This window comes from Musca vetustissima, unplaced genomic scaffold, assembly GCF_032173495.1.
Source record: "Musca vetustissima isolate MV318-11 ecotype Yass unplaced genomic scaffold, APGP_CSIRO_Mvet_v1 utg10921, whole genome shotgun sequence".
Taxonomy (NCBI): domain Eukaryota; kingdom Metazoa; phylum Arthropoda; class Insecta; order Diptera; family Muscidae; genus Musca; species Musca vetustissima.
In genome coordinates, this window is record NW_026874959.1 from 95,918 (window position 1) to 123,858 (window position 27,941).

Consider the following 27,941-nt stretch of genomic DNA (forward strand, 5'->3'; position numbering starts at 1 on the left):
ACCAATTAATCGCCCCAAAAGCCGACAATATCATCGATTGTTGTATGACATTTCGATTAATTGATTACTCCCCATGTCGACCTACACAACCCTGTGTCAATAACAACGAAAAAAATAGAATTTGTCACGAATAAAAAAATAATAAAATAGATAACTTAACGAGATTTTTCGGTTCCAAAAAATACTTAATTAACTTTTGCGGCAAATATTAATGCCGATAATGACGTTTTATGGTTTTAGTGTAAATCGATAAGTTAATCAAAAGGTAAAACAGAACGAAATCATGACCACAAGGAAACGATAACACAAACGTATATCTTTTCAAGGTGTAGATGTAAATAGCCAGATTCATTACTTATATGCCAAATTAATCCTCACTGAGGAGGTTAACAAAAAAAAAAAAAAAAAAACATTTTTTCAAGAATATGTAAAGCGTTTATTTTCTTGTCTTTATGGGAGGTAGATTTATTAAAAAATAAGTCTCTGTGGGACGTAGATTTTTTAATGTAAGTCCCTGTGGGGCGTTGATTTATTAAAAATATTTTATGAAGCCTTTGGATATAAAAAAAAATATTTTTTAAACCTTTATATCTTCTGAATTTCTATCTCAAAAATATATTTAATCATTCTTTATTTCCTTCAGAAAATTTAATAATAAAAAAAAATCCCTTATAAATCCATCAAAAACATAATCACTTTGATCCTGCCTCATGTAAACACTCCTTTGTGGATGACTATCATTAGACAACGAAACAAATTGACAACACTGTTTTCTTAATGAACACAACCATAATAGTGGGAAATTTCTTAAAATAGCCGGTTTGGCAACACTGTTCCCGTCTGCAGCTGTTTTCACACACTTGCATTCCCTTCGAAGGAGACACAAATCACCACACAAAAAAATTTTCCACCGCTCAAATCTTTTGAAAGTGAAAACATAAAATTACATTTGCTGTGCATTTGTATTGTTTTGCCGAAAAGAGAGAAAAAAAATAATTCAATTCCAAAGATCGATTACGAAGTTTGATTGGTCAACATTTTATCGACGGGAAAATCGTAAAGAATTTAACATTGTTTATATTGTGTGTGCGAGCGAGCGTGCGTGTGTGTAATTGTGTGCTTTATATTTTGATACAATATTTTTCGTATAGAATTGTGATAACGAACGAAAGAAAAAAACATTTGTAATGCGTAAGACGCGGTCACAAACCCATGCAGAAAATGCAATACTCTCGGGAGGGCGAAGTAATTCAAGCGCTTCGCGTACAGGAGTTGTGTCCTCTTCCACTTCATCGTCAAATTCATCATCAGCAGCAGCGGCGGCGCAGCAACAGCAACAGTCGCCTCAATATCAAATTAATTCGAATAATTCACAACAGAAACAACGTAGCAACACACAACAATCGGCGGCATCTGCAGCAGGCAGCGTCTATGTTGATCCTGCCCGGATTAAGGTAGGTCTTCAGGCGTTCTAGTGACGTTTTCATACATAAATCTGGGAAATTAGTTCTATGGACATGGGGGGTTTTTACAATATATCAATTAATAACAGTGGTGGGTACGAGTGTGTGGGGGCATGTATTTTTGTATAGTTGAATTAATGTTTTGATTTGTTTAATATTTGCAAATGTTTAGTTTTTTGTATTTTTTTTGGAAAAAATCCCAATATTTAAGAAAATTCCCAGCGTCTTTGGCTGTGTTCATATGTGTGGTTGCTTTATTTGAAGCATGGTATTGCTTATATTACAATCATAGTCAAAAGCGATCCAACGGATTTTTTGGATGAACAATTAATTTCATTAAAAACTACTTAGATATTAAAAAATAAGCATTTAGGGCCAACTCTAAACGAGTCAGTTGGTTTTCCTACATTATCGGATATTTAGTGTTTGTCAAAACATAAATGAAAACGAAAAAATGAAAGGTTGTGAATTCATCGCAAAATCCAGTTGCGAATACCATGGTACATTTATACAAAGTAGTAGTACGTTTACATTTAACCGGATTTCGTAAACCCAGTGGTTTCCAATGGTTATTCCTTTGCATATATGCCAAATAAATCCTCATAAAGTAGGTAAAAAGTTCTAATGTATATGCCGTTTAGGAAGCTTTTGTCAGAAAGGAGAAAATACACCTCTATCTTGTGGGCAATAATGTCAGAATAAATGAAAACAAATGCAACAAGTCGTTCTGTTCATGTGACATATTTTTAACATTTTACCAAAAACGCGAAAAATTAATGAAATGTCAGGCTTTTTTTTTTCTCAAAATCCAGTTGGGGATGAGCATTCATTCACAAATCATACATTTCTTCTTATAAATGTTGTAAAAATTCATCTTCAAACAAATCGATTCTCCAATATCTTTTGTTATATTTTTCAAAACATTCCGCATAGATTCTCAAATTTTGTATATGATTTCGGCATAACAAGCCACAGTATAAAAAAATTGTAATTTATAAGTTGCTATGGTCTACCTTGAATAATTGTACCATGGAGATTACTATGAAATGTTTGGTTCGTCCATAACCATGTAATTTCTTTCAGGCTTAACTTGAGTTTTGGGGCTCATCTTCGATTTTTCTTAAAATTTTACCACATGTAGAGCTTGTCTCCCAGATCATGAAACTATTTGACATTCATGGGGGAAATACATACTTCCCGAGATATGAACCTATAAAGTTCTGGAATTCTTATAACTTCGCCATTTATTGGCCGATTATGCTAATATTAGCGGCTATTTAAAAAAACATGTTTATTTAAAAGAAAGTTTTGATCGCGTAGCCGAATTTTCCATCTGTCCATGGGAGAAAGTCTTAAATCCCCGACCAAAGGCCGGCTATTAACACAAAAATTTTGTTTAAATAATTGTTTGAAGTATTAGCCGAATATTCCGTCTGTCAAGAGGAGAAAGTCACAAATCATCAGCCGAAGTCCGGCTATTTTGGAATTTTTTTTTAGGGAATTTAAATCAGAATGTAATGTGTACGCTTTACACCCATAAAATTTATTACCTTCATCGGTCCAAAAAATTACGAAGCATAAGAACTTCAGGGGTCCATATCTCAGGATTTATGGATTTCCCCATGAAAGTTATTTGTTCCCTACGATAAAAAAGGCTTAAGTGTAGTTTAGGAAATCGGTATTTCCGGAGATTTGGGCCTCCAAAGTTCCTTTGAGTTCCTTATATTTTCTCACGGGTTTTAAAAATTATTTTGGCAATATGGGTACCAATTTAAAGCTTTTGAATTCATGATTAAAAAAACACTATTCAAATTAAAAAGAGATGCGATCGCGTAACCGGAGCTGTCATCTGTCCATAGAAGAAAATTGTAAATCCCGGCCTGAGGCCGGCTACCCACAAACACTTTTCTAATTAAAAGCAAATTCGGTCGCGTAGCCGTAGTTACCGTCTGTCCATAGGAGAATGTCCTAAATTACCTGACGAAGGCCGGCTTCTTATTTGATGAAGGCCGGCTACTTATTTGAACTTATTTGATAAGATAAGGGCCCCAACGGAACTTTGGAGGCCCATATCTCTGGAAATACCGTCCAAGGACTACTTGTGGTAAAAGTTTCAAAACGATCCGCGAGGGGGCCCTAAACTAGACTTTTTCCATAGTCGGAATTTAGATTAGGCGAGTTTACTTGCGGCAAGTCTTTGTTTGCTGGAGAGAAAAAAATTGCTCGTACCGACAATTTTCTGGCAATTCGTTTTGTGTATTTTGTTTGTAGTGTCAGTAATTTGAAATACCAATCAAGGATATTGTCAAAAAGGAAATATTTTTGAAACCGAATTGCCTTGTATAGACGCATGAAGCAAGTTTAAAAGAGAACGATAATAATTGCCTCAAGTAAACTCGCCTAATCTAAATCAGGACATAACAAATATTCCTTTATGATATTGAAAGAAAAGTAATAAAAATTGGTGAAGACCATAAATAAAATATTTGGTCTGTTCCCGTATTCCAAAATTCTATTAAATTTTACCATTTATATTTATCATAGTAATTTAATTTTACATTCTATCACCTCATATGTCTTCATTATTTTCTCTCATTTTTTTATTTTCTTATATATATATATATATATATATGTGTATTATAATAAACATAGAAATCACATTCACATTCGAAAGTATCCGTTTAGTTCACTTTATTTCATTTTTCTTAATAAAATTCGCTCCATGGCCAATCTACTCGCATAGCACAGTATGTAATCGATAGTATCGATTGTTTGCCTCCCATACGCAACTGTCAAATAATGCAACTCTGTGCCGGCTGTTGTGGTTGTGTTCATTAACACTATTCTATACATTTGACATACGGTAAATAATGGGAATTTTTGTTATTGTTGTACAAGAAATAATGTCCCTTCGCCGCCATCATCATATTCTTTTGACGACCCATGAGAGCAGCAGCAGTGTATTGTGTGTGCAGAATAGAAAAAAACCCAAGAGGAAATAAAAATAATAAAAACGCGAATAAATTATAATCGCACAGCCAGCCAGTCAACCAACTTTTGGTGAAAGACAGAAAAAGCTCAAACAATATATAAAAAAGTAAACAATTTACAACAAAATTCTAATACAGAAAAAAGTGGCTGCTGAACAACTGTGTGCGAACAAGAAAGTTTTTGCAAAAGTTTTTTTTTTGTATTTGTTCAGAAAATGTGTGTGATGTGTTGAAGAAAAAAAATTGTCGGAGAAATTCAGCAAAGAAAATACAACGAACATCCTTAAGAAGAAGAAAATATCGGCGACGACGACGAATATTTTCTGTGTGTGACAAACAAAGCCAATACAATTTTTATATTGTTTTCCTTTATTGTTGGTTGCACACAAGAAAACATGAAGAAACTACTCCATCATATTTGCAAAAATGTTAAATAATTTTCTAGGTAAAGCAAGAAGATTCAATCCAAAAAAAAAAAAACTATGAAAAACGATTGTGGCCAACATATTTTTTCTATACTTCTTTTTTTCATTTTTTGTTTTGTATTTCAATTCATGTTCGTTTTGCTTACACCAAGAAAAAAATGAGGTTGCCAACTACTATTTATCGTGGGTCGGACGGTCGGTCGGTCGGTCGGTCGTCTTCTCAATTCGTTTGGTCGGCGCTTTTGTTTTGACAATTGTGTGCGTGTATGGGTGTTTTGGCGTATATGTATATAAGTGTGTACGCATATATACTGTGGAATTGCATTTGTAGTTGTGGCAGGTATTTGTGTTAGTGTCCTGTGCAAATGTATTGGTGCAGTTTGTGTCATTGTTGTTGTTGTTGGGTGTGTGTATGTGTATGAGTGCATTGTTGAATGTGTGTGTGTGTCCATCTGTAATGGTGTTGGTGTGATTTGTTGGTATACGAGTGTATGTAGATGTGTGTGTGTGCGTTGTCTTATATACATATTTTCTTTGTATTTGTATGTGAGTGCGTTTTGTTTTCCCATTACTACAGAATTTTCCCTGTTTTTTTGGAGTCTTTTTCTTCCCATTCTACGGCCCATCTGCTGCTGTTTCTGTGCCAGTGTTGTTTCTAAGCTGTGTTTTTTGTATTGTATTTTCATTTTTCGATTCTATTCTAAATATTAAAAAATGGACTCTGGCTAATTTTTGTGTCCAACACATTTTGTAAATCGTCTTGATAAAGTATGGAGTGAGGCGGCATGTACCATAGCTTTTTGATTATTTTTTTCAAGCCTCTTTTTAAGCTTTAACCAATGACTGCATTGCAGACCACAGATCCAATGGGGTTCAACTCATCATGACACAACTAACCAACCTTAAAATTGAGAAATGTTGAAAAAAGTGTTTGCCCAAATAATGGAAACATTCGAAGTTGTGAAAAGTAATCGGAATTTCTCCCCATTGAATGATCTGGAGTTTTAAAAAATTACCAGGTGACCCCTTCGAAGTGCTGCCGTTGATATTCTCCTAGTTGGCCTTCAGATAGTTGTGCTTCAAGCCTCCATTTTTAAACCTTCATATAATCTGCATTAAAAACTCAGACCCAATTCGACTACATAGAGGAAAAATTTTAAGGCATCCTCAAAGATGGACTCCCTTATATAATTATGAAAAGGTATATCATAGAAGTTTTCGAGCCATATATGCAGCTGAATATTGGAGTTTGAGGTCTTGTACAAATGTCTGGATGCTTCCTCAAAGAAAGGGCTGAAGGTGGTCTACCTCTTCAAAAGAGATTCAAAAAAGGTCTTCTTACAGACTGTCTATCTTATGTCTTCTGTCTATCTTCTTGTCCTAAGAGGAGTTGAAGATTGAGTTTTGAAGGATCGGGTATGCCTTCTCATGGAAGAAGTTCTTCACATACAAAAGCTATCGAAGGCTTTAATCTCACAGAGGAGTTCATAAATTTATTCGGGTGCATTTAGAGAATCCTCTATAATAAGCAGACTTTCTTATAGAGGATCATTAGAAACTTCCAAAGAGAGTTGGTGCTCTGGACTTCTCATAGAAAACCTGAAATACCTTCCCATAGAAGAACCGATGATGATGTTTCCATGAAAAGAAGAACATGGTCATCCAATACAAAACACGAAAATCTATTATCATTGACAAGTGGAAGAAGGTATTCATTGGAAGTGTAGATTATGGTATTCCATTCATAAAAAGGGCAGAAGGTATTTGAAGAACAGAATGTATTCTCTTGGACAAAGTGGGTCGACTTACCTATTGAATACTGATTTGTCCTCTCACAGTAGACTTAAGGTCATCTCAAGGCATACACAATCGTTCTAGAGAGAACAATTGTATATCGCTTTTTTGTGCTTCTATTTTTTTCATATTTCATTTTATTTCAGGAATCTAAAAATAGAATACATCCTATTTGGGGATAATAATATCTTTTTGTGTATCCTTCTAATTTTCACATTTAAGTAATAATATTTTCCAATTATTTTCCTTTCAGGAATGTGAGGAGAAGATAAGTCTTCTTCGGGTGGTCGAACTGCAAAAAATACTTTCATATTTAAATCTTTCATTTACTGGACGTAAAATTGATTATCAAAGGCGGATATTATCGCTACTACGTACTAATTTTGATTTGATTGCACCCAAAATACGTGAAGTCTATACACAATCCATGTAAGTTGCCAACATTTCAATCGTATTGTTTTTTATAATTCAATTTTATTTTTTTATTTTCAGAGTTGAACAACAGGCCAATCAATTTGGTCCCACAGATCCCAAAAGAATGTATTCACAAATGTATATGCAAGCAAATGCAAATGCCGGCATGGTCGGTGCTCCAGCCGGTTCGGCCATGGTTGGTGGCCAACAAATATTAAATCCAGCTAATCCAGCTGCTATGCAACCGGGTGCCGGTGTACCACAGGGCAACAATGTGGTGCCCTTTTCACATGCCATACCCACACAAATGCCCATACATCCCGATGTACGCTTAAAGAAATTGGCATTTTACGATGTTTTGGGTACTCTAATAAAACCATCATCGCTGGTGCCACGCAATGCTCAACGTATTCAGGAAGTTCCATTTTATTTCACACTGACACCACAACAGGCCACAGAAATAGCCTCAAATCGTGACATACGCAACAGTTCGAAAATTGAACATGCCATACAGGTGCAATTGCGTTTTTGTTTGCTAGAGACATCGTGCGATCAAGAGGATTGTTTTCCGCCAAGTGTCAGTGTTAAGGTTAACAATAAACTTTGCCAACTGCCGGTAGGTTCAACAAAATCCTCCCCTCAAAAATCCTAATTCTTATTTCTAATATCGTTCATTGCAGAATGTCATTCCAACAAATCGTCCAAATGTGGAACCAAAAAGACCACCACGGCCCGTTAATGTTACATCAAATGTCAAACTATCGCCCACAGTTACCAACACAATAACCGTACAATGGTGTCCCGACTATACACGAGGCTATTGCATTGCCGTCTATTTAGTTAAGAAATTAACATCAGCCCAGTTGTTGCAGAGAATGAAACAGAAGGGTGTTAAACCTGCCGACTATACTAGAGCTCTAAGTAAGTTTCCGCCTGATTCACTTGTTTCTTGCGGGGTAATTATAAATCTCTATCTCTACTATTGCAGTCAAAGAGAAATTGACTGAAGATGCTGATTGTGAAATTGCAACGACAATGCTGAAGGTGTCACTCAATTGTCCATTGGGTAAAATGAAAATGTCAATACCATGTCGTGCATCAACATGTTCACATTTGCAGTGTTTCGATGCCAGTCTATACCTGCAAATGAATGAACGTAAACCCACATGGAATTGTCCGGTGTGCGATAAACCTGCCGTTTATGATAATCTTGTTATTGATGGGTAATTACAATGAAGATGATTGTTTACGGATTTTTTATTAATTTGTATGTGTTTTGTTTTGATTTGTATATTTAGCTACTTCCAAGAAGTTTTGGCGTCAAATCTACTTAAACCCGACGATACTGAAATCCAATTACACAAGGATGGTTCATGGAGTACACATAGCCTGCGCAATGAGGGACAAGTATTGGATACACCCACCAAACCAGTTGAAAAAGTTGAAGTTATTTCAGATGATATAGGTAAAAGTCAAAAAGATTGAATGATAAGGTCTTTGATATTTCTTAAAAAAGTCAGTTTTGAACGTTTTCAAAATTTTGGATATCTTAAATTTGGATTTCTTAAATATATTTTTTTAAAGGTTTAGATTTGTTTAAAGTCAAAGAAAATGGGGTTTTTATCATTTTTAAGGCCTTGTCGATGTTATGGGCTTTCTTTAAAAACATTTCAAGGACTTGTCATAGACTTATATATATATACTTGAATATATATAGATATGTATATAAATAAATATTTAAATTTGTTTTAAAATTTCTGGGCTTTCTTTAAAAACATTTTAAGGACTTGTGATGGACTTGAATATGTATATATACATATATATATATACACACAAATATATATTTCTTCAATACATTTGTTTTAAAATTTATTTTGGGGACTTGTCCCAATCACGAAATTTTTTAAATATAAAATAACTCTATATATTGAGGCCTATTAAATATTCTGATGATAGAAGTGCGGTGCTAAGTTTTTTCAATAGGAAAAATCCTCTAGATTAAAATAATATTCATTGTTTTTCTGAAGATAATGGTAATGACAAAACTTTTATATATCGAAGATGGGCTTTCTTTCAAAAAAAAAAAAAAAAAAAAATAATATTCTATTGTTTTTAATGGAACAGCTTTTATAGAATATTCTATTTGATCACTTTCTTTAAAAAACATGAATTTAGTAATTTTTCTACCTAAACTAAAGTATGTCATCTTTTTTTATAATATACAAATTTAAATTCTTATATTTTATACAATGCTGTTTATTACTAAATATTGAATATGTGATATCTATGTTAGTTAGCCACTTGCCAAACATTGAAATATATTATTATTTTTAGAATAATACCTTCTAAGATATCATTAAGAAATCTTGTTAAATGGAGTAGTATAGTTTGAAATTTAAATGAAATCGGCCTTAATGGCTTCAAATTGCACTTTTGGAATAAATAAATAAATAACCGAATCTAATTTAAAAAATATTTATCTTTCTTATAGAATTAATAACAACAGAAGATGTTAAACCAGTGAAACCAGCACCCACATCAGTGACAGCCTCTGCAAGTGAACAGCCATCATCGACCACAAACAGTGAAACGGTAATTACAATTTTTTTGAATGTCTCTCTTACAACGATTATAATTCCAAAATATTGGTACTTCTAGGTGGATTTAACGCTTAGCGACTCAGATGATGATTTACCCCTGGCAAAACGTCGTCCAATTGCAAAGCAAACAACACAAGCCGGTGCAGCATCATCGACAATGAACGGTAATGGTGGTGGTAACAATCAAAGAGGCATGTATATGCCACAAAAGAATGGTACGTTGGATTCATTTTCGTACTAAACAAAAAATAGACAAACAAACATACATATTATTCATCCTCGGAATGAAACAGTAAAACTAAAAAACTCGAATTAGTAAAACAAATTAATTTTTAATACACATACATACACTCTCACACAAATATAAGGAACACAAAAAACACACACACTCTATGTCACGTATTGACAAAAAAAAAGAAACATAATCATACAAGCAAACATAATATAACAATGTCTATGTTATATTGTAAATCATCATACACAACTATATACATATATTTTTTACCAATAACTTTGAAGAAGAAAAAAAGCAAATCAACCAACAAACATCTAGTTTTTACTATCCACATAAATTGTTTTCACTAACTAGAAACTAAAATTAGTATAAATTTTCCATATACTTTATTTAGTTTCTAAGTTTACTATTTGAGATAAAAACCTTATTAAATTAGTCTGTATTTAATTCTAGTTACTTTTTTCTTTTAGGTTTAGTTTTTTTTTTTCGAAAATTGTAAATTTTTAGTTTTTTTGTTACTTTTTTTCTTGTAACAAGCCAGCATATTACATCGGTGTTTAATTCGTTTTTTTATGATTTTTTATATTTGTAAGATTCTCCAAAGAAATTTAAAGTTATGTCATTTGTTTGTTTTACTTTTTCCTCACTTCATTTTCTTTCGCCCCAACGCCATTAAAAGCGCCAAGATTTCTCTTTTTAAACATAGTTTTCTTGTTCTTTATTTGATCAATTGTGAATACTTTTTTTTTTAAAGATTTCTGTTATACTTTGAATTTTTTTTAAATCATTTTGTGGTTTGAAATATTTGTAGTTCTCGATGATAGATTATATATTTTAAAATATTTATAACGGAGGAAAATTTTCCACGACATCGAACATGACTGCTACTCTACACGGTCAATTGATTGCAAATATAGATGATTCAGTCCCAGCTGTAAAAAAACTGCACAGAAAGGAATTAGGAACACATATTGGTACCTTTGAATCTTTGTTTTTGTACATCTATTGTGTAGGTTGGATAGCTGTGCCAATGTCCCTACAAATGTAAGGAGGTTAAATACCATTATAACAATTATTCCCAGCTGTCAAAATATTTTTTGGAATTGTTAGATTTATTTTCATAATCTAGGTCTTTATAAACAAGGTTCGGTCCACTCGAATATATCGCAATTTGTTTACTTTTCAGTATCATTCAGGTGTTGTTGTTTCTTATTCTTTTTCTATTTGGGGAGCAGGTTTGAAATATATTTTTCGACACAAGGACTACCATGCCATATGTAAATATGGAGGGGAACAAAATTATGAATTTAACCATTTCTTAGATCTATTTTAGGAGAATGAACTATACAAAAATAGTGAACTGGTGGCAATGCGGTGTGCTGTTAATTTTATACACAATACATATTTTTTTTAAATAAACAAATACAAAAAATTCAAAAAAAAAATAACAAAGGAAAAAATCTTAAAATAACGTGTTTTTATTTTTGTGGGCAAGATTTGAAAATATTTTAGAAATATTTTATTTTTGGATCAAATCCGTTTCGATTTACAAAGATCCGTCCGACCGGCTGGTGGGCACAATAACTCTTGAAGGGAGATATCGAGTTCATTCAAATTTTGCACATCGCAATATTTATTTCAAACTTAGATCAAGCTCGAATATGGAGGATATCGATCGGTAATATCGATCTTCTAGTACCTTTCACAAAAATGCTGAAAATTTTTTTTATAATATCACGTCAACGGACTATCCGATTTGAACTAAACTTTGCATAACCTAATATTTTAACAATGACTTTCGAATGTTGAAAGATAGGACTTATCGGCGACATTGCTGAAGATAATATTTTTAGTCACCGTGTCAGGAGATTTGTTAAACGAAAATCAATCCGATTTGATCCAAACTTTGTAAACTCTCATACTTTTACCAGACCTACATCAGTTCCTTAGAGGGAAATCATAGTTTCAATCTCTTTGGTACATCCCCATAAAAATAATGAAACCCGTATACCTCCCCCAACCATATGTTGAGGGTATATATCTGTCGGCAACACCCTCTGACACTTTTTTTATACCCTTCACCACACTGTGGTACTGGGTATTATGTCTTTGTGCATATGTTTGTAAGAGGCAATAGGAATCGATATAGACCCATGGTTCCTTTTGAAAATATGCAAAGAATCACTTTCTGAGTCAGTTCGTCTGTCCGACCATGTATTTTTGTGAACAAAGTACAAGTCGAAATTTATGATCCGATTTGTATGAAATTGTGTACATGTCACTAATTTGGCACAAGGACGAACCCTATTGAATTTGGGAAAAATCGGTTCATATTTAGATATAGCTCCCATATATAGTTTCGTCCGATTTTAGGTAAATGGTGCACCAAACTGCCAATATTACTCCGATTGAGACAAAATTTTGCACAGAGTACTGAAGTAGGTCTATATTGATTTGATCGTTCCCACGCCACGCCACTCATTCCCGCCCCTGCCGACCGACCAATATTGCTTCGATTGAGACACAATTTTGCACAGAGTACTGAATTAAGTCCAGATTGATGTATGCGAAGTTTTGTTGCAATCGGTTCAGATCTAGATATAGGTCCCATATATAGTTTATAGTTTTTTTAAGTCATAATATCGATACCTCTGCTTCGCTTTGAATTAATTGGCGACTTTATTTTCAGCCATTTTTGACTTATAATCAGAAATAAAGTTTTCCTATCAGCTCAGCTAATATACGTTGAGTTTTTTAATAAATTGTAGCTTTTAAAAGTATTTATTTCAATTAAAAAAATAGAAATTTTCATTCAAAATTATTTTAATAACAGCAGATTGCATCATTTGCCACCAGTTCACTAACCTCAACAAATTTTAAAACAAAATAAATCAGATTTTTTTCAGAATAAAAAAATATTGCAATTTAAATTTTGTGCTATAACATAACACAAATTTGTATTATGCAACTATATTTGTATACGTTAATTATATTAGTATATAATTAACATAAACAGAACTGATTTCCGATATAATAATATTTGAAATAAAACGAAAAAATGTTTGTGTTTCTGTCCCTATTCTATTCTCATTGACATAGTAGTATAGAAATGTGGGGGTTAATGTGGGGAGACATATGGGTGATCATCAACTTAATGCTGACAATGATTTACATGCTGCATTTTTTTGTGATCTGATCCTTGTATCTCGTCTATATTGATTCCATCACATCTCGCAACGTATCAATGTCGTCAAACAAACAAATTTGTAACTATTTTTTTACCGAGTTTTCAATTTCTTTCCATTTAGTTTCCCGCATTGCTTCCGTATCTAGCACTACCAATCATCAATTACGTGGTGTTATACGCGCTACCGAAAAACGAGGACGTAAAGAAAATGGCGATGAAGTTCTTGTTAGTTGTAGTGCGATATTGAATCGGATTGAGAATATGATCAATGCCAATAAAGTCAATGTCAATATTAATAGTAATAGTAGTAATCATAATAATAACAACAACAATAATAATTGCTCGAAAAATTTAAATGGCGGCGATATACAAGTTAACGAAATTACCATTAGTCGTGTTCCCAAAAAATCTTAAGCAAATAAAATTAATGTTTCGATTTCTCTCTTTTTATAGTATTTCCAAAATTATTATTGTTGTTCTTATATTGTTGTTGTTGTCTTTTTGTATTTTGTTCCTTAAAAAAGAAAACATTTCAAAATTACAAGCATCATCCCTCATATGTATGTAACAACTTTTGTTATTTTTAATTAAACATCCGTTAACTATTTTCTGCCTTTGTTTTTTTTTTCATTTCGTTTTTAAAATATGTTCCAATCTATAATTTTTAATTTTAAATATATTTATGTCAAAGTGTTTAGGTTAATAATAAAATTTTGCCTGTATTTTTGTAAATCTATCTACGATAAACATTTATAATAAATAATTTTTTATATAATTATACTAAATATTGGAAAAAAAAAACTTGCAATCCAAATCATTATTCTTTCTTGGTTTTCTTCCTACTCTTTTTGCTGCTTCGCCACAACCAATTGCCCCACCATGGAACGGTTTTCTCAAATGTTTTTGTATCCGTTTTTTTTTTGTTAAATTTCTCTCTCTGATTAAAATTGATTCTTAAAGAAGGTGGCGATTTGATGCCGGATCAAATTCTTATGGATTTACGTCAAAATAATTCAACAATGAAAACAGGCTCCACTACACCGGTGGCAGCCGGTGGTTCCGCTACATCGCCATCACCTGCACAACGTTTAGCCCATGCCGCCGGAGTTGTTACATCATCAACTCAGCATACAAATAACAATACAGCCGATATGTAAATTTGTTAATGATCGTTTTTATTTATTTATTTATGTTTTTTTGGAATCAGGAGACATAAGAATTTAGTTTTTAACCTAATGGCTATTTGTATGAACATGGAAGATTTGTACGTTAGCTTATAAGTAAGGCTTAAGTATTTGCCACATAAATCCACTCTATTTCAAAATTATTTGGAAAACAAAAATAAAATTTTTAAACGTCAATCAATTGCTTTTTTTCTTTCATTGATAAATTAAATAAATAAAAAACAATATATTCCAGGGAAATTGTTTGTATATTATTACATTTTGAGTATATTCAATTAATGTGTGGCAATGGCAATGTCTGTATAAATTTTTTCACCATTTATGTATCACTAAACATCTCTTCGTATATTATATTGTTTTCGGAAGAATATTTTTTAATTTTATTTTTGTTTTATTTATCTGTAATTTTACGGTGGAAAGCTGAGTGCTCAATTCATTGAAAATTTCTGATTTTTTTTCTGTAGACAAAATCCATGATAAGTTGTATTTCTATTAAAAATACATCCGTCGCAAATCGTTTGAGATCGTTTGGAACCGATCTTGGCCTTGTGGCTAGGTTTCCATTCATGAAAAAATAAATAAATTGAAATTGAAATAGAATTTTGCTTCTGCTCTAAGGGTCTGAGCAGTTTTTCATTTGTAAGAACATCACCCCCCATTTATGATCCGATTTGTATGAAATTTGGCACAGGAAGAACACTATTGAAATTGGAGACAATCGGTTCATATTTATATAACTCCCATATATAGTTTCGTCCGAGTTTATGTAAATGATGCACCATGATGACGAAATTTGGCACAGTTCACTTATTTGGCCTAAGGACGAACCCTATTGAATTTGGGAAAAATCGGTTCAGATTTAGATATAGCTCCCATATATAATTTCGTCCGATTTCATGTGAATAATGCACTAAATTCCCAGAGGGAGCCGTTTCCACGGCAAAGGGGTCTACGACCCGAGTCTTTCTCGGCCAACGTCTGTCACCTCAGCCCATTGTGTAAAAGCAATAGGGCTGCTACAACAACAACAACTAAACTCCCAATATTTGTCCGATTGTGATAAAATTTTGCACAGAGTACTGAATTAGGTCCAGACTGATGTCTGCGAAGTTTTGTTGGAATCGGTTCAGATTTAGATATAGTTCCCATATATAGTTTCGTCCGATTTTATGTAAATGATGCACTAAACTCCCAATATTTGTCCGATTGTGATAAAATTTTGCATAGCGAATGCAACTAAGGAAAAAATTATGTGTGATAAGGTTTGTTGAAATCGGTTCATATGTTGATATAGGTCTTATATATATTTTCGTTCGATTTTATGTAAATAGTGCACCGAAGGGTCTATGTTTGTTCGATTTACACGAAATATGAATATAGAGAGATAGAGTGATAACAAAAAATAAATGGTGTAGGCAACGTTTACTCAATTAGATCCATGTGTTCATATAAAGCTCCCATACATAATTTTACTCGATTTCATACAAGTCCAAGTCTTCCTGTTTGGCATGCAATATGTCATTGATTTCAAAATGGTATGTGTATGGGGTGTTTTCAATTGGTTCAAATATCTGTCTAGATAGCACATTTAGTTTCGCCCGATTCCATTTCCATGGCCCTCCAAAGATTCTATGTCTGTTCTATATACATGATATATTGTAGATGTTAACATTTCTTGTATGTACCACCGACTTTTGAACTTACCTTACTGGTTTTAATATTTGTCAATAGGATTTATCAATAATCTCAAGATTTTCAATATTTTCTACTATACTTCTTAATGTAATGGAATATTTTCTTTTATTTATTTATTATTATTATTATTATTTTTTTAATAATTTCAGCTGATATCTGTAACTATTAAATATCTCTAGAAACAAAAAAAAAAAACATTCATTGAATCCTATTAACCAAAAAATAATTAACTTTCATATTTTTTTGTTTCAGTGTAAAATTGTATAAACGTGTACTGCATTTTACATACATATATAGAGACTACAGCGGATTAATAAATATAAGATTAAAAATAATTTTGTTTATTAATAGTATCAAATCAATTAGTTTTATATTAACTTTATTAGTACGTAAGGTTAATGGAACAAACTATTTGAAAGAGAAGCTTTTGAAAGTATTTTGTTAGCATATTTAGTAATTGGAAATATCCCTGTGGGAAATGTCTTTGGTAAACCACTACTGACTTACTATTGACATTGTCACCAATACTGTTGACCGACTATACCCAACAAAATGCATTGAACTATTGACATTTAATATGTGCTTGTCATTGGAAATGAAATAGTGATATGGTCAGTAGTAAGTCAATAGTTTGTAGATATGGACATAAGGTCCAATTATCCAGTTATAACTTTAAACTCGCGTTTTTAAGAAAATTTCTGTCTATGGCCGCCAAAATTATTTCTAATAAAAGAAAAATAGAAGAAGCATAATCATGCCCTGTTGACTGTTAACATAACAAATGCTTCTTCTTATTACATGATATGTAGACAAGTTGTTGAAAATATGAAGACATGTCGCCACAATAGTAGAAAAAGCGATACAACACCCCACATTTCCTTCAGGGATTTAAAAAACGGGTATTTATTTTTTAAATATCTTAAAAATAAATTTACACAAATTAGCTTTGTTTGACTTGAAACAATACGGGATATGTTTAAAAAGTATCACAAAAGGTTTTTACACTTGAATACCCAATAGTATTCGCTGTGAAATTTATTTTTTAAGCAAAAAATTCGCGATTAAGCTACGTTGTGTTAATATACTTTCGTCCTATTTTGGAAAAAAGGAATATTCTTTTTTTTTAATTCTATAAGTTTAATGAAACATTTTAGAACCAAAAAAACTAGTGGGGGACAATATTGAACGTAATGTTTGTAGAAACAACTCACATTTTTAAAACTCAAATATTTAATATTTCACTATCTGCGGGATAAATAATTCAAAATAGTTCTGTTGGCCTGAATCTCCTCTAAGAAAGGGTGTTTGGTGTTTACAGTGAAGAGTGTAGAGTTTGAGGTAATAATGCCGGATAATTCAAATTTGTTCAGTTGTTAAGAATCTCCTCTAACCGGTAAAGTGTAGACTTTGGGAAAACAATGGTTAAAGTGAAAAATGTTATAAACTGCTATTTAAATATATTACAATCTTTTAACACTTTTATTTATTGTAATTACAGGTGAAAAATATAACAACACCAAGTAAAGAAATCATTTCATTTTTTGTTATTTTAATTTTTTATGCGTCTAAGTAAATATATAAATAATAATTTTTTTCTTTTTTGGTTTTTAAATATTATTTTCTTATAATTTTCAGTCGCCCTTTTTTTCTTTTCTTTCATATTTGAAAATATTTTTCTTATTATTAAATTACATATAGGTAAGCAAACCACTTTGCCGCATTATTTTATAAAAATGAATAGAAAAACCTGAAGCATCATAAATACAAAAAAAAAACATCCTAAAGGAAAACATAAAACTATACTATAAGAAAATAAAAATAAGCGCAATAAAAAACATAATCCTATTATTGAGAACAAAAAAAGTAAAGCATATATTGCTATTAAAAAGTATAATACACATACATATAATAATACTGCTACAGTATAAGAAAAATATAATAAAAAAATTGAAATAAAATGTAAATAAACCAAAAAAACAAAAAACCCCATTTAATTGTTCTTAGTTTTTAATCATCATATAAGAAATATAAATCATGCATAGATGACACCATATTTTTGTTTCGACATTTTTTTAATTTTGTGTAAAAAAATATTGCTATAAATAAACAAAATATATTAACATATATTGTAAAGTAATATAACAAAAAAAAATGTTGTTTTATTTCATGTAATATAGACATCAAACTTACCACCGGTCTAAATAATACTTGGTTTGCTATACAAAAGAATCAAAGCTAATGAAATGGTTTATTTACTTTTCTTCTTCTTATTACACTCATTTTCATCAATTTGACTTTCCATTGATTTAATTTTTAATGTCTATGTTATGTGTTGTACTTTCCTCTCCAATATCCATTTTTTTAGAAATGCTCTTGAGGCCAGAGATTCTCTGCATTGAGTTTAGTAGGTTTGGTGGCATAAATGTAATCATAGGAGCCAGGACATATATAATCATTTTGCAACCTATAAAAAGTAGGATACAAAAAAGTGTGAACATTTGTTAATCCAATATCAAGATAATAGCATGTCTCATTTTATTCAAATTTTTTTCAAACCTATATTAAATCCTATGATAGGATACTTCTCCAAAGATGGTCAACTGTTTGATACAACATATACCTTATTTAAAGCGAATAATAAAACCAGTGTCTTATTCCGTAGACCTCCACAAATCATATCCTAAGGATATACATACATCCAGCAATTTAGATAAGGTACAAAGAGCCGCCTCGATTTTAGTAAGAGGAGCCATGATGAGCACGCCACAAGCAGCTCTGAACGCAATGCTGAACTTAAAGCCTCTGGGCCTCAGCATTAAGTGTCAGGTCGCACGTAGCGCCCTAAGGCTGCATGAACAAAAACCTCTGGCGATGTTGTACCATTGGGCATGGTTGTATATTGAACTGTGAAAGGCTAAGCCTTGAGTTAACCTACAAGCTGGATTGCAACTGTAGTGTTTTCCAATCTGAAATCTTCGAGATTCGGAAGGAAGCGGAATTGATAAAAAGTAGGATGCAGAGGTCGTTGAACCGGTGACCATCTTCGTGGATAGTCAAGCGGCTCTTAAAGCCATCAAATCTTGTTATATCAAATTTGAGGCCGTCCTAGGAGTAATGACAGAAATTATTACTGGTCATTGCAATATCAGGGTATTTACTAGTAAATGGGATCATGATACAATTAAGCCCAGGCTTATATACGGCACAGACTAGTGGGTGCTCATTTTCCACTGAGTCTCAGCTACTTCTCAACAACTGAACCTTCTCTAATCTGCATCATAATTAGAAACCTAAAGTAGTTGGGAAAATGCAACCTTGACACGTAATATATCTTCTGTCCGATCTCTATAACCATCGATACTATTTCAAACTTACCTTCTTACATATTATTGTAAGCTTCTCATCTTACTTTATTTCCCCCATATATCTCTCCTTATCTCTTTTCTTTTCGAGGACGATCACAATGGACCTGACGGTCTCAGAGTGCTGCTGCAGCCACATGAGTGACTGCACATCCCCAAACCAAAATAACCCAAAACCTACTCCAAACATGGAGGAAGAAGAGATACTAGTCATTTCAAAAATATTTTTTTAAAAATCCTATAGAATTTCATGGATATATAGAAAACTTGTTATGGAGCTACTATCGTAGACCACGATTCAATACTATTTATGCAAAAAATTAAAAAAAAAAAAAAAAAAAAAACAAATTAAATTTCATTTTATTTTTATTTTTTTTATTTTTTTTCAGAAAACGAAATAATATCATTAGACTCGCCTTCGCCTCCACCTGGTAGTCCTCTGCAGCCAATAGGTAATTATTAAACAATAAACATGGACCATAAATATATCTAACAATTAAATATAAGAAATATCGAGAGTTTTCTAGATATTCTTAAAAAAAATAAAATTATATAGCACAAATACCATGATGACATTTTGATACCTAAGTAGATCTTACGGACAAAACAAATAATTAAAAAATAATATAGATATAATTTTTACTATCCCAAATTTAAAATTGTGATAACAATTACTATAGATATATATTTGTAATATTACTTCCCATTTTATACATGTACTAATTAAGAATCTTAAATTTAGAGAATTGCCATTGACAGTCATGAAATATGTAAATAAATTTGTCATTAACTTTTAATTTCAAATATTAATATATTAATTTTTTCCAGCCATTTTATAGAATATTGATTTTATCAAACTTAAATATAAATGATATATGTAGTGTCATGTCATAGGAATAATCATTTTCAATTTAATTTAACTTGTAATTCAAAGCCTTCCGGCCCATTAAAGATAAATTACAAATTACAAAAATAAAATAAAAAAACTACATGGTATTATTCCAATACCTATGCTAATGATATTGACATCAATTTCGCCATAGATATTTTGTCTTTAGTGATTTAAGGCTTACATATATTTAATTTCCGTGGCAGAATTGTTTGCATACAGTGTATTTTTGCAGATATAACCTCACAATGTGATCATCACACGTATTTATGTATTTTTTTTTTTTTATTAATTTTAATGCATTTATTATTTAATTTGATTATTTCAAGGCATACCAAATTTCATCACAACCAGTTCAAATCCAACATTATTTAGAAATATGTACCTTACCTCAGCCGTCAACTCGCTGGGCCAAAGCAAAGTTATCATCAAACCAATATTGAGACCATATAAAAATCTATATTTTACATATCCAACTAGTTAAGGAAATCGTCTGTTGGGTTTTTTTAATTAATGCATATATATATATATATATTATCAGCATGAATTTATCACATAAATATGTACAACAGCACAAATTGTGTACAGCATAGTGTTTATTTTATAACATACATAAAGAGTTTATTTCGTTTAATTAATAAAAGAAAAATGAATTGAATTTACTACAGGAAGTTTTATTGCATAGAAAATAGGCCACAGGGTAATCAAAAAATATAATCGAACTATATAATTTATTTTAGCAATCTATGTAAGATATACAGGCTCACTATAAATAGACTTTCTACAGATAAGGCAATATGACTTCATTTTGTGGAAAAGTCATAAGCCTGTTTAAACTCGTTAGGTCTTCTATTTATCTAAAAGGCCGGTAGGTCTCTCTCTTAGAAGACCTATAGCTCCTAAATATATAAAAAAATTCAATTTCTTTTAACAAATCATTTGTTATACATTTATTTTGTATTTTTACACATTTCAGCATGGTGAAATTCTCTTTTTAAAAATAAACATTTTTGTTAAAGCCTATACACAATATATAGAAAATTATCTAAGTATTTATATGTTTAGTTTTTGTTGTTGCGGTTTTTTTACTTTCAAAAGAAATCCATATCACCACAATGAACATCTAGAAAATCATCTTCGTATGCTTTCAGCTCATCCACATCTACCGCACCACGAGAGGTTGAGGGTTTTTCCGATGGCTGTTCCACTGTTTCATTGCTAACAACATTTATGGGTAGGGATTTATATTCGGGACTTTGTTCAGCTGCTTCGGGTGATGGTGGAGGATTAGAAACTAAAAAGAAATCTCATTAGAAAACAATATTTATTTTTGTTAGAAACATTGACACTTACGATTGCCTTTTTGTTGCTCCTTTAATGCCTCATCGCCCATTAACATTAGCTCTTTGCGCGTACACAGTGGTGGTGCATTCAATTCGGCTCCCTGTTCGCTAAGGCGTTTCTTCAGCTCTTCAACTTTACGTTCTCGCATTAGGGTCTTCATTAATTTGTGTTTTTTATTGGCATTTGTACGATCTTCGGAAAAGATGGCTTTTTGATCTTCGGCACTTATGGTATCATTATGTTTGATTAGAAATAGAAATACACCGCCGGGGGTGCGACGTCTTTGACCATTCTGAAAGAAGAGGCAAATATATAGGTTTCATTTAAATGTTAAACCGTATAGGAATTCTCTATTTACATTAATAGTCATGCCACCATCAGCTTCAATGCGCTGGGTTTCCTTGAAAATTTTCAATGGCAATTCAAGACCCAGTATATCCACAATTCTCACTAAAAGAAATACACCAACAAAAATACAATTCATTTCATATCTCTAATATTAGAGAATGTTTTATTTATCTTCCCTTACCTATTAAATCATCCTTTTCCTCATGCAATTTTTTGGCCATTTCACGGGCCACATCCAATGGACTGCGATCACCAATTTCCTCAAGATCATCAATGAGACGCGGTTCATACGATGAATCCGAACTATTCGTTGACGAGTAACGGCTATCACGAACATTTCTCTTTTTACCCAAACGCTGGTGTACCGATTGCTTAGACGAAGGTCGGCTGTGGCATTCGCCACGACTTGATGGTCGTTGACGTTTATTTTGTGGCTGTTGTGGTTCATTATCCGAAGAGTCCTCATCGCCGGAAAGCCGACGTTTCAGACTATTACCACCATTGAGGCGATAGTGTAGCGAGAAATCGTAATTTTCAACATTACGATCATTAAAACCATTCTGGGTGACATCGCAACCCCGCATATTCTCCGTTAAGGCATCTTCCTGTAGTGCGGCTGTCCAAATGTCATATTTTTTAAAGCGTGATCTCTTTTGTTCTGACCCATCTTGGGCCGTGGCATTTATGCGTACCATTACGGTGCGTTTGATGTGCTTCTTGGGACGAGCCTTCTTCTCTTTATTGAGCTTCCTCAAGCATGTATCCGACGAATCATCTGACGACGATGATGAAGTTGAACTATCGCTTTGACAATCATCATTATTGTTGTTGTTTGTTGCATCGGCAGCTGCTGCATTATTCCCTATACCCTGGAAGTCATCGTCCATTTTGTTCGCATAATGATTTGAGGCAGGTGTGGGTGTTGATGGTGCTGTTTTGGTCAATACTGGTCTTTGAAGTGGTATATAAACTTCGTCAGAGCTATCCGAGAGCTAAAAGAAAAAAAGAGTGTTTGACCCATAAATACAATTTCGTATCGGTTTCACCGATTTGTTGTCATGCACTATTTTCATTCGATGAACCTACCTCGCCCTCCTCCAAATCCACATCATGCATAGCCAATATTTCGGAATTCATTTTGTTGCGTGTGAAATTGTTTTATATTTGTTGTGATATGTGGAAATTATTCTGCAAAACTAAATTTAAAACAGACTTCTATTTTCTTCACCGGCCCTCCTATTCCGACCAACTTCTGAAGGTGTTAACAACTTTATTTATATTTCGTTACCGCTTAAAGCATTGCGAATTCTGGGCCGTTTAGAATTTTTGGCGATGACGAATTGCTAAGATTAATCCTTCCTGATGAGTCCGAGTCCAAAGAATTAATTGTATTTTTTTCTCGGTTTATTCTTCTTTCTTTGCTTGCTGGATTTCCATCCTTGTGAATATAATAATATCGATAGCATCGATGTCTCCGATTATTCACTTGATGTCAAATAAAAGAGCTCTATAGTTTCGGAATGAGCTAGTTCAAAAGAGCTATTCTATTGAAGGAAATTACCACTGGAATGATTCGATTATGACAGCTGAGTATGACGCCAACAGTGGTCAACGCAACGGTAATACCAATGACTCACAACTCAAGGAGAATCAACAAAGGTTCATCGAGCGGGACAGAAATATCATAAGGGACAAAGAGTTTATCTTAATCAAGAAGAATCACACGTCAATTTTTCCCATATAGTAAAGACATAGAAACCTTAAGACTCTACAAATGCATTTGACAAAATAGTACGCTACAATATCAATTTGATTTCAAATGCCAATTCCATAGCAGAAAAGTGAAATAAATGCTATTTATAAATTCAGTGAAATTAATTTGACGTATACGCTACAGACTTGACATTTAAAATCGTAAGGGTTCAGCGTGTGTCTCGACTAAATTTTTGATTAAAAGGCGCCTATTCAAATAAAACAAACCTAAACAGCTGATCGTTGAACATCAGCAATTGTCTGTGTTTTCAAAAGACATACATTTTCTTTTGGCATGTATTTGTCCTGTACGAATATCACTGTGCAATCAATAAGCTGTCAAAATGCTTTAAATGTTGACAGTTAGGGAGATTTTAATTCAAAAATGCCGATAACGATTGTTTCTTACACGACCTGTTTATTGGGCCATGTGTGCAACAGAACAAAGCGATGTCCCAATAAACAGATCGTCAACACTGAAAGCATTTTGACAGCTCGGGTAAAATCATGTGGCCTTATCGGACGACCTTATTATTTGGCCAAATTAACACTGTTATCGATAAGTACAAACATACAAACATCTAGTGTTATCGTAATCTGAAAAAATACTCAATTAACTTTACGCTATCGGTAGACGGGGAATTTGTTATTACAATTTGTTTAAATATTTGCTAATTATTTGCCAAAATTTCATGTAAAACATAATGAAAAACATAAATATAACTAAAATGTATATAGAAAATTAATAGAAATATAAAAAATAGTGTTAAAAACGTGTTGAAATGTACATAAGAAAAATGTAATAAAAAAACATCTATACAACGACCGCACCCCTCACCCTCTTTCATGGACTTTCCTCTTTTGTTGTCTATAATCGAACGTACCGACCGACCAAGAAAACAAGAAAAAGCCTCACAATTACAAGAGTAAATGCGGTTGCAGCCACAGCGCAGCAACAACAACGACGACAACAAAAAGAACACAACAACGTTACGGCCAAGTGAAGTCAAGTAGACGGAAAGTCATTCATTCTGGTGTTTCTTAAACACATTGTGTGTGTGTTTGTTGGCTTTTTTTACCTGTCGAGTTCAGTGGCTAGCTCGTGGAATATGTGAATGTGTTTGTGTATGTGAAAGAATTTTTCATTTGGTAAAAAAAAAAACAATTATTTTCCCCCTTTGTTTTTTTGTTGAGGCAAACGAACGAAAGAAAACAAGTGAACAGAAAAAAAAACAAAAATATTGAAGAGTGTGAGGGAAAGGTGGTGATAGAAATTGTAACAGGTGCCAAGGTGGGCGTGTGTGGTATCTGTAACAGTTCAAAGGAGTCGAAGGAAAGTTAAGGCGCTATATTACGCCCTAGTCTGGAGTAGTGGAGCCAGCCAGCTAGCATGGAGAACGAATCTGTAAAGTCAGAACAAAGTGGTCGCTCCAGACGTTCACGAAGTCACAACAATAACGGCGGCAATGGCGGTGGTGGATCTGTAAACAATGGCTATCATCGTGACCGTACAAGGCATTCACATCGCAGCAATTCCCATTCAAAGTCCAAAAGTAATCGGAGCAGTGATTTAAATCCATATCAGACAACTGTGAATATGACGGGTGAGGAGGGACGTGATGGTCAAGAAATTATCGAGGTACAAATATTGCCACAGGATGATAACTGGGGTGAAAACACCACAGCGGTTACGGGCAACACATCCGAGCAAAGCATATCCATGGAAGACATCAACAATGCCTGGCATCGTGAAATGAATGATACGGGATTTGGTTTCAAATGCCGACGTTATTTGGAATCGATATTTTCATTTCTGCTCGGTTTTGGTGCCTTCTTCTCACCCGTGGCCATGGTGGTAATGCCCCATATGGGATTTTTCCCATCGGCCTTCGATCATCCCGAATTAACGCAGACAGTGCGAACTCAGCTATTGGCCTGCGGCAGTGAATGTAAAGGTCTTTTGATATCAATATCGGTACGATTATTGCTGTTGGCAATTGGTTTGTGGGCTTTGTTTATGCGAAGATCGGCGGCAACAATGCCTCGCATATTTCTGTATCGGGCTGTTGTGTTGCTCTTGGTAACGCTGAGTACATTTGCATATTGGCTGTTTTATATTGTACAGGTATGTATAAATGAATGTTTTGAAGTAGATAGACATGTAATTACTATTGGTATTTGTTTGTATATTTTTGAAGGCGGCTGTTGTCGATGTCCTCTCAAAGACAATGAAAGCATGCAATTTAAGGACAAATTAGTTTTTATGTATCCTGTTAGTTTTGACGGGGGATATTATTTGTTGTCTTGGTAGTAGAATATCTTCAAACGCGAAGAAGTGAAATGCTAGCTATTTGAATGGGGAAACCTCAACCCACCAGCTGAATTGAAAAATGTTTGAATATTTTTGAATATATCCTTTTATTTATCAATTATAGGCGGTATCATGTTTAATATAACAGGGAAAAATGCGATAAAGTGTATAATATTAATCAGGAAACCTCAAGCACACTACATGCTGGAAACTTTGAAAACATTTGCTGCTGATTAATTACCTGGTTATCCTGTTAGATGTAGTTAGGTTTTAATTGTAATTTTGTAGCTGAACTTATTCATATAGGTGTATATTATGCATAATTGGAAAGTCGTAAACGCCACACACACCTGTCTATTACTTCCGCAATTGTAGCTGTAATCGAGATAATCATTGGATAGTATGCTCAAACTTTGAGTCTCCTAGGAATCCTTTTGATAGAACCAGTTAAAACAAGTAACATTAATTATATAGTTTGGAAATTCACCAGGCACCAAAAACCGCTGCATATGTCCTTGAGGAACATAAAAATACAGATTTTGGGGAGTTTCCAAAGATTTCGAAGTTATCTTAATTTTGCATATCGTAATATTTTTATAAAATCTACGTTACATCCGAATATTTTATCTTTTCTTTACCCCATTACCACTGAATGGCCAATTCTTTGTAAATCGTTATAGTTCTACCAAACCTAAACACCATATACATTAGAACTTTTTACCGGGTCCTCTTTATCTTAAGGCGTCCTCCAAATTCTTATTTTCTGCTCAATTTAATTACACTACAAATATATATTTTTTAAAACTAAAACATCCATATTAATTCGTTTTTGTTTTTCAGGTTACAAATGGAGCAAAAATTGTCGTTGAAACTGGCGGAGATGCGGTCGACTATAAATCACTTGTTGCCTATGCTACCAATCTCGTCGATACATTACTCTTTATACATTATATTGCAGTAGTGCTGTTGGAACTACGTCACAATCAACCAATGTATTATGTAAAAATAATACGATCACCCGACGGCGTTTCACGATCCTACACTCTGGGTCAATTGAGTATACAACGTGCTGCGGTGTGGGTCCTACAACGTTACTACGTGGATTTTCCCATTTATAATCCATATTTGGAACGTATACCAATCTCAAAATCACAAAGAAATAAAATTACAACCAGTTTCAAATACTACGAAGTAGATGGTGTAAATAATTCACAACAACAAAGTCAAAGTCGTGCTGTTTTGGCGGCAAATGCAAGACGTCGAGATTCTTCACACAATGAACGATTTTATGAGGAGCATGAATATGAGCGAAGGGTTAAGAAGCGTAGAGCACGTCTGATAACGGCGGCCGAGGAGGCTTTCACCCATGTCAAACGTATACATAATGAACCGGCACCGGCGGTACCTCTAGATCCCCATGAAGCTGCCCAAGCTGTATTTCCCTCAATGGCCAGGGCACTGCAAAAATATTTGAGGGTAACGCGACAACAACCACGTCACACCTTTGAAAGTATACTGAAGCACTTGGCTCACTGTCTGAAACATGATTTGTCGCCAAGAGCTTTTCTTGAGCCATATCTCACTGAGGCGCCGGTCATGCAGAGTGAAAAGGAACGACGTTGGGTACAATCATGGTCTCTGATATGTGATGAGCTGGTATCACGACCTGTTGCCGGAGATGTCACTTTCCAGCTAATACAAAACGACGTCTCGCTAATGGTATCCATACACAAACTACCCCACTTCAATATAGCCGAGGAGGTTGTCGATCCCAAGAGTAATAAATTTGTATTGAAACTCAATTCGGAGACATCGGTATGACAACAGCAATCACAGACGCCCACCTTGACACCGACGCACAGTAATGTAACTCAGTCATCCTATTTGCATGTTTTTGTATAGAAAACGTCTGATGCGCCTGTCTGATTATGTTGGTAATTAAAATTAA

The 27,941-nt window shown here is 33.3% G+C and overlaps 3 protein-coding genes across 3 annotated transcripts; 2 read left to right on the plus strand and 1 right to left on the minus strand.

The window, feature by feature from the left end:
* Positions 1–1,187: 1,187 nt before the first annotated feature.
* LOC133337463 (E3 SUMO-protein ligase PIAS2) lies at positions 1,188–14,265 on the plus strand. The gene is made up of 9 exons (XM_061545681.1): positions 1,188–1,454; positions 6,926–7,101; positions 7,165–7,702; positions 7,767–8,007; positions 8,075–8,309; positions 8,385–8,551; positions 9,578–9,678; positions 9,745–9,901; positions 14,069–14,265. Exons 1-9 carry the CDS (start codon positions 1,188–1,190, stop codon positions 14,263–14,265), a joined length of 2,079 nt encoding a protein of 692 aa, XP_061401665.1.
* Positions 14,266–21,329: 7,064 nt separating this feature from the next.
* On the minus strand, positions 21,330–23,067 carry LOC133337464 (phosphorylated adapter RNA export protein). Its single transcript, XM_061545682.1, has 6 exons — positions 23,017–23,067; positions 22,808–22,922; positions 22,112–22,738; positions 21,941–22,032; positions 21,592–21,874; positions 21,330–21,532 (listed from the first exon to the last, which is right to left on the minus strand). Exons 1-6 carry the CDS (start codon positions 23,065–23,067, stop codon positions 21,330–21,332), a joined length of 1,371 nt encoding a protein of 456 aa, XP_061401666.1.
* A 2,005-nt stretch (positions 23,068–25,072) lies between these two features.
* LOC133337471 (vang-like protein 2-B) lies at positions 25,073–27,878 on the plus strand. The gene is made up of 2 exons (XM_061545688.1): positions 25,073–25,807; positions 26,834–27,878. Exons 1-2 carry the CDS (start codon positions 25,073–25,075, stop codon positions 27,812–27,814), a joined length of 1,716 nt encoding a protein of 571 aa, XP_061401672.1. The 3' UTR covers positions 27,815–27,878.
* Positions 27,879–27,941: the final 63 nt, after the last annotated feature.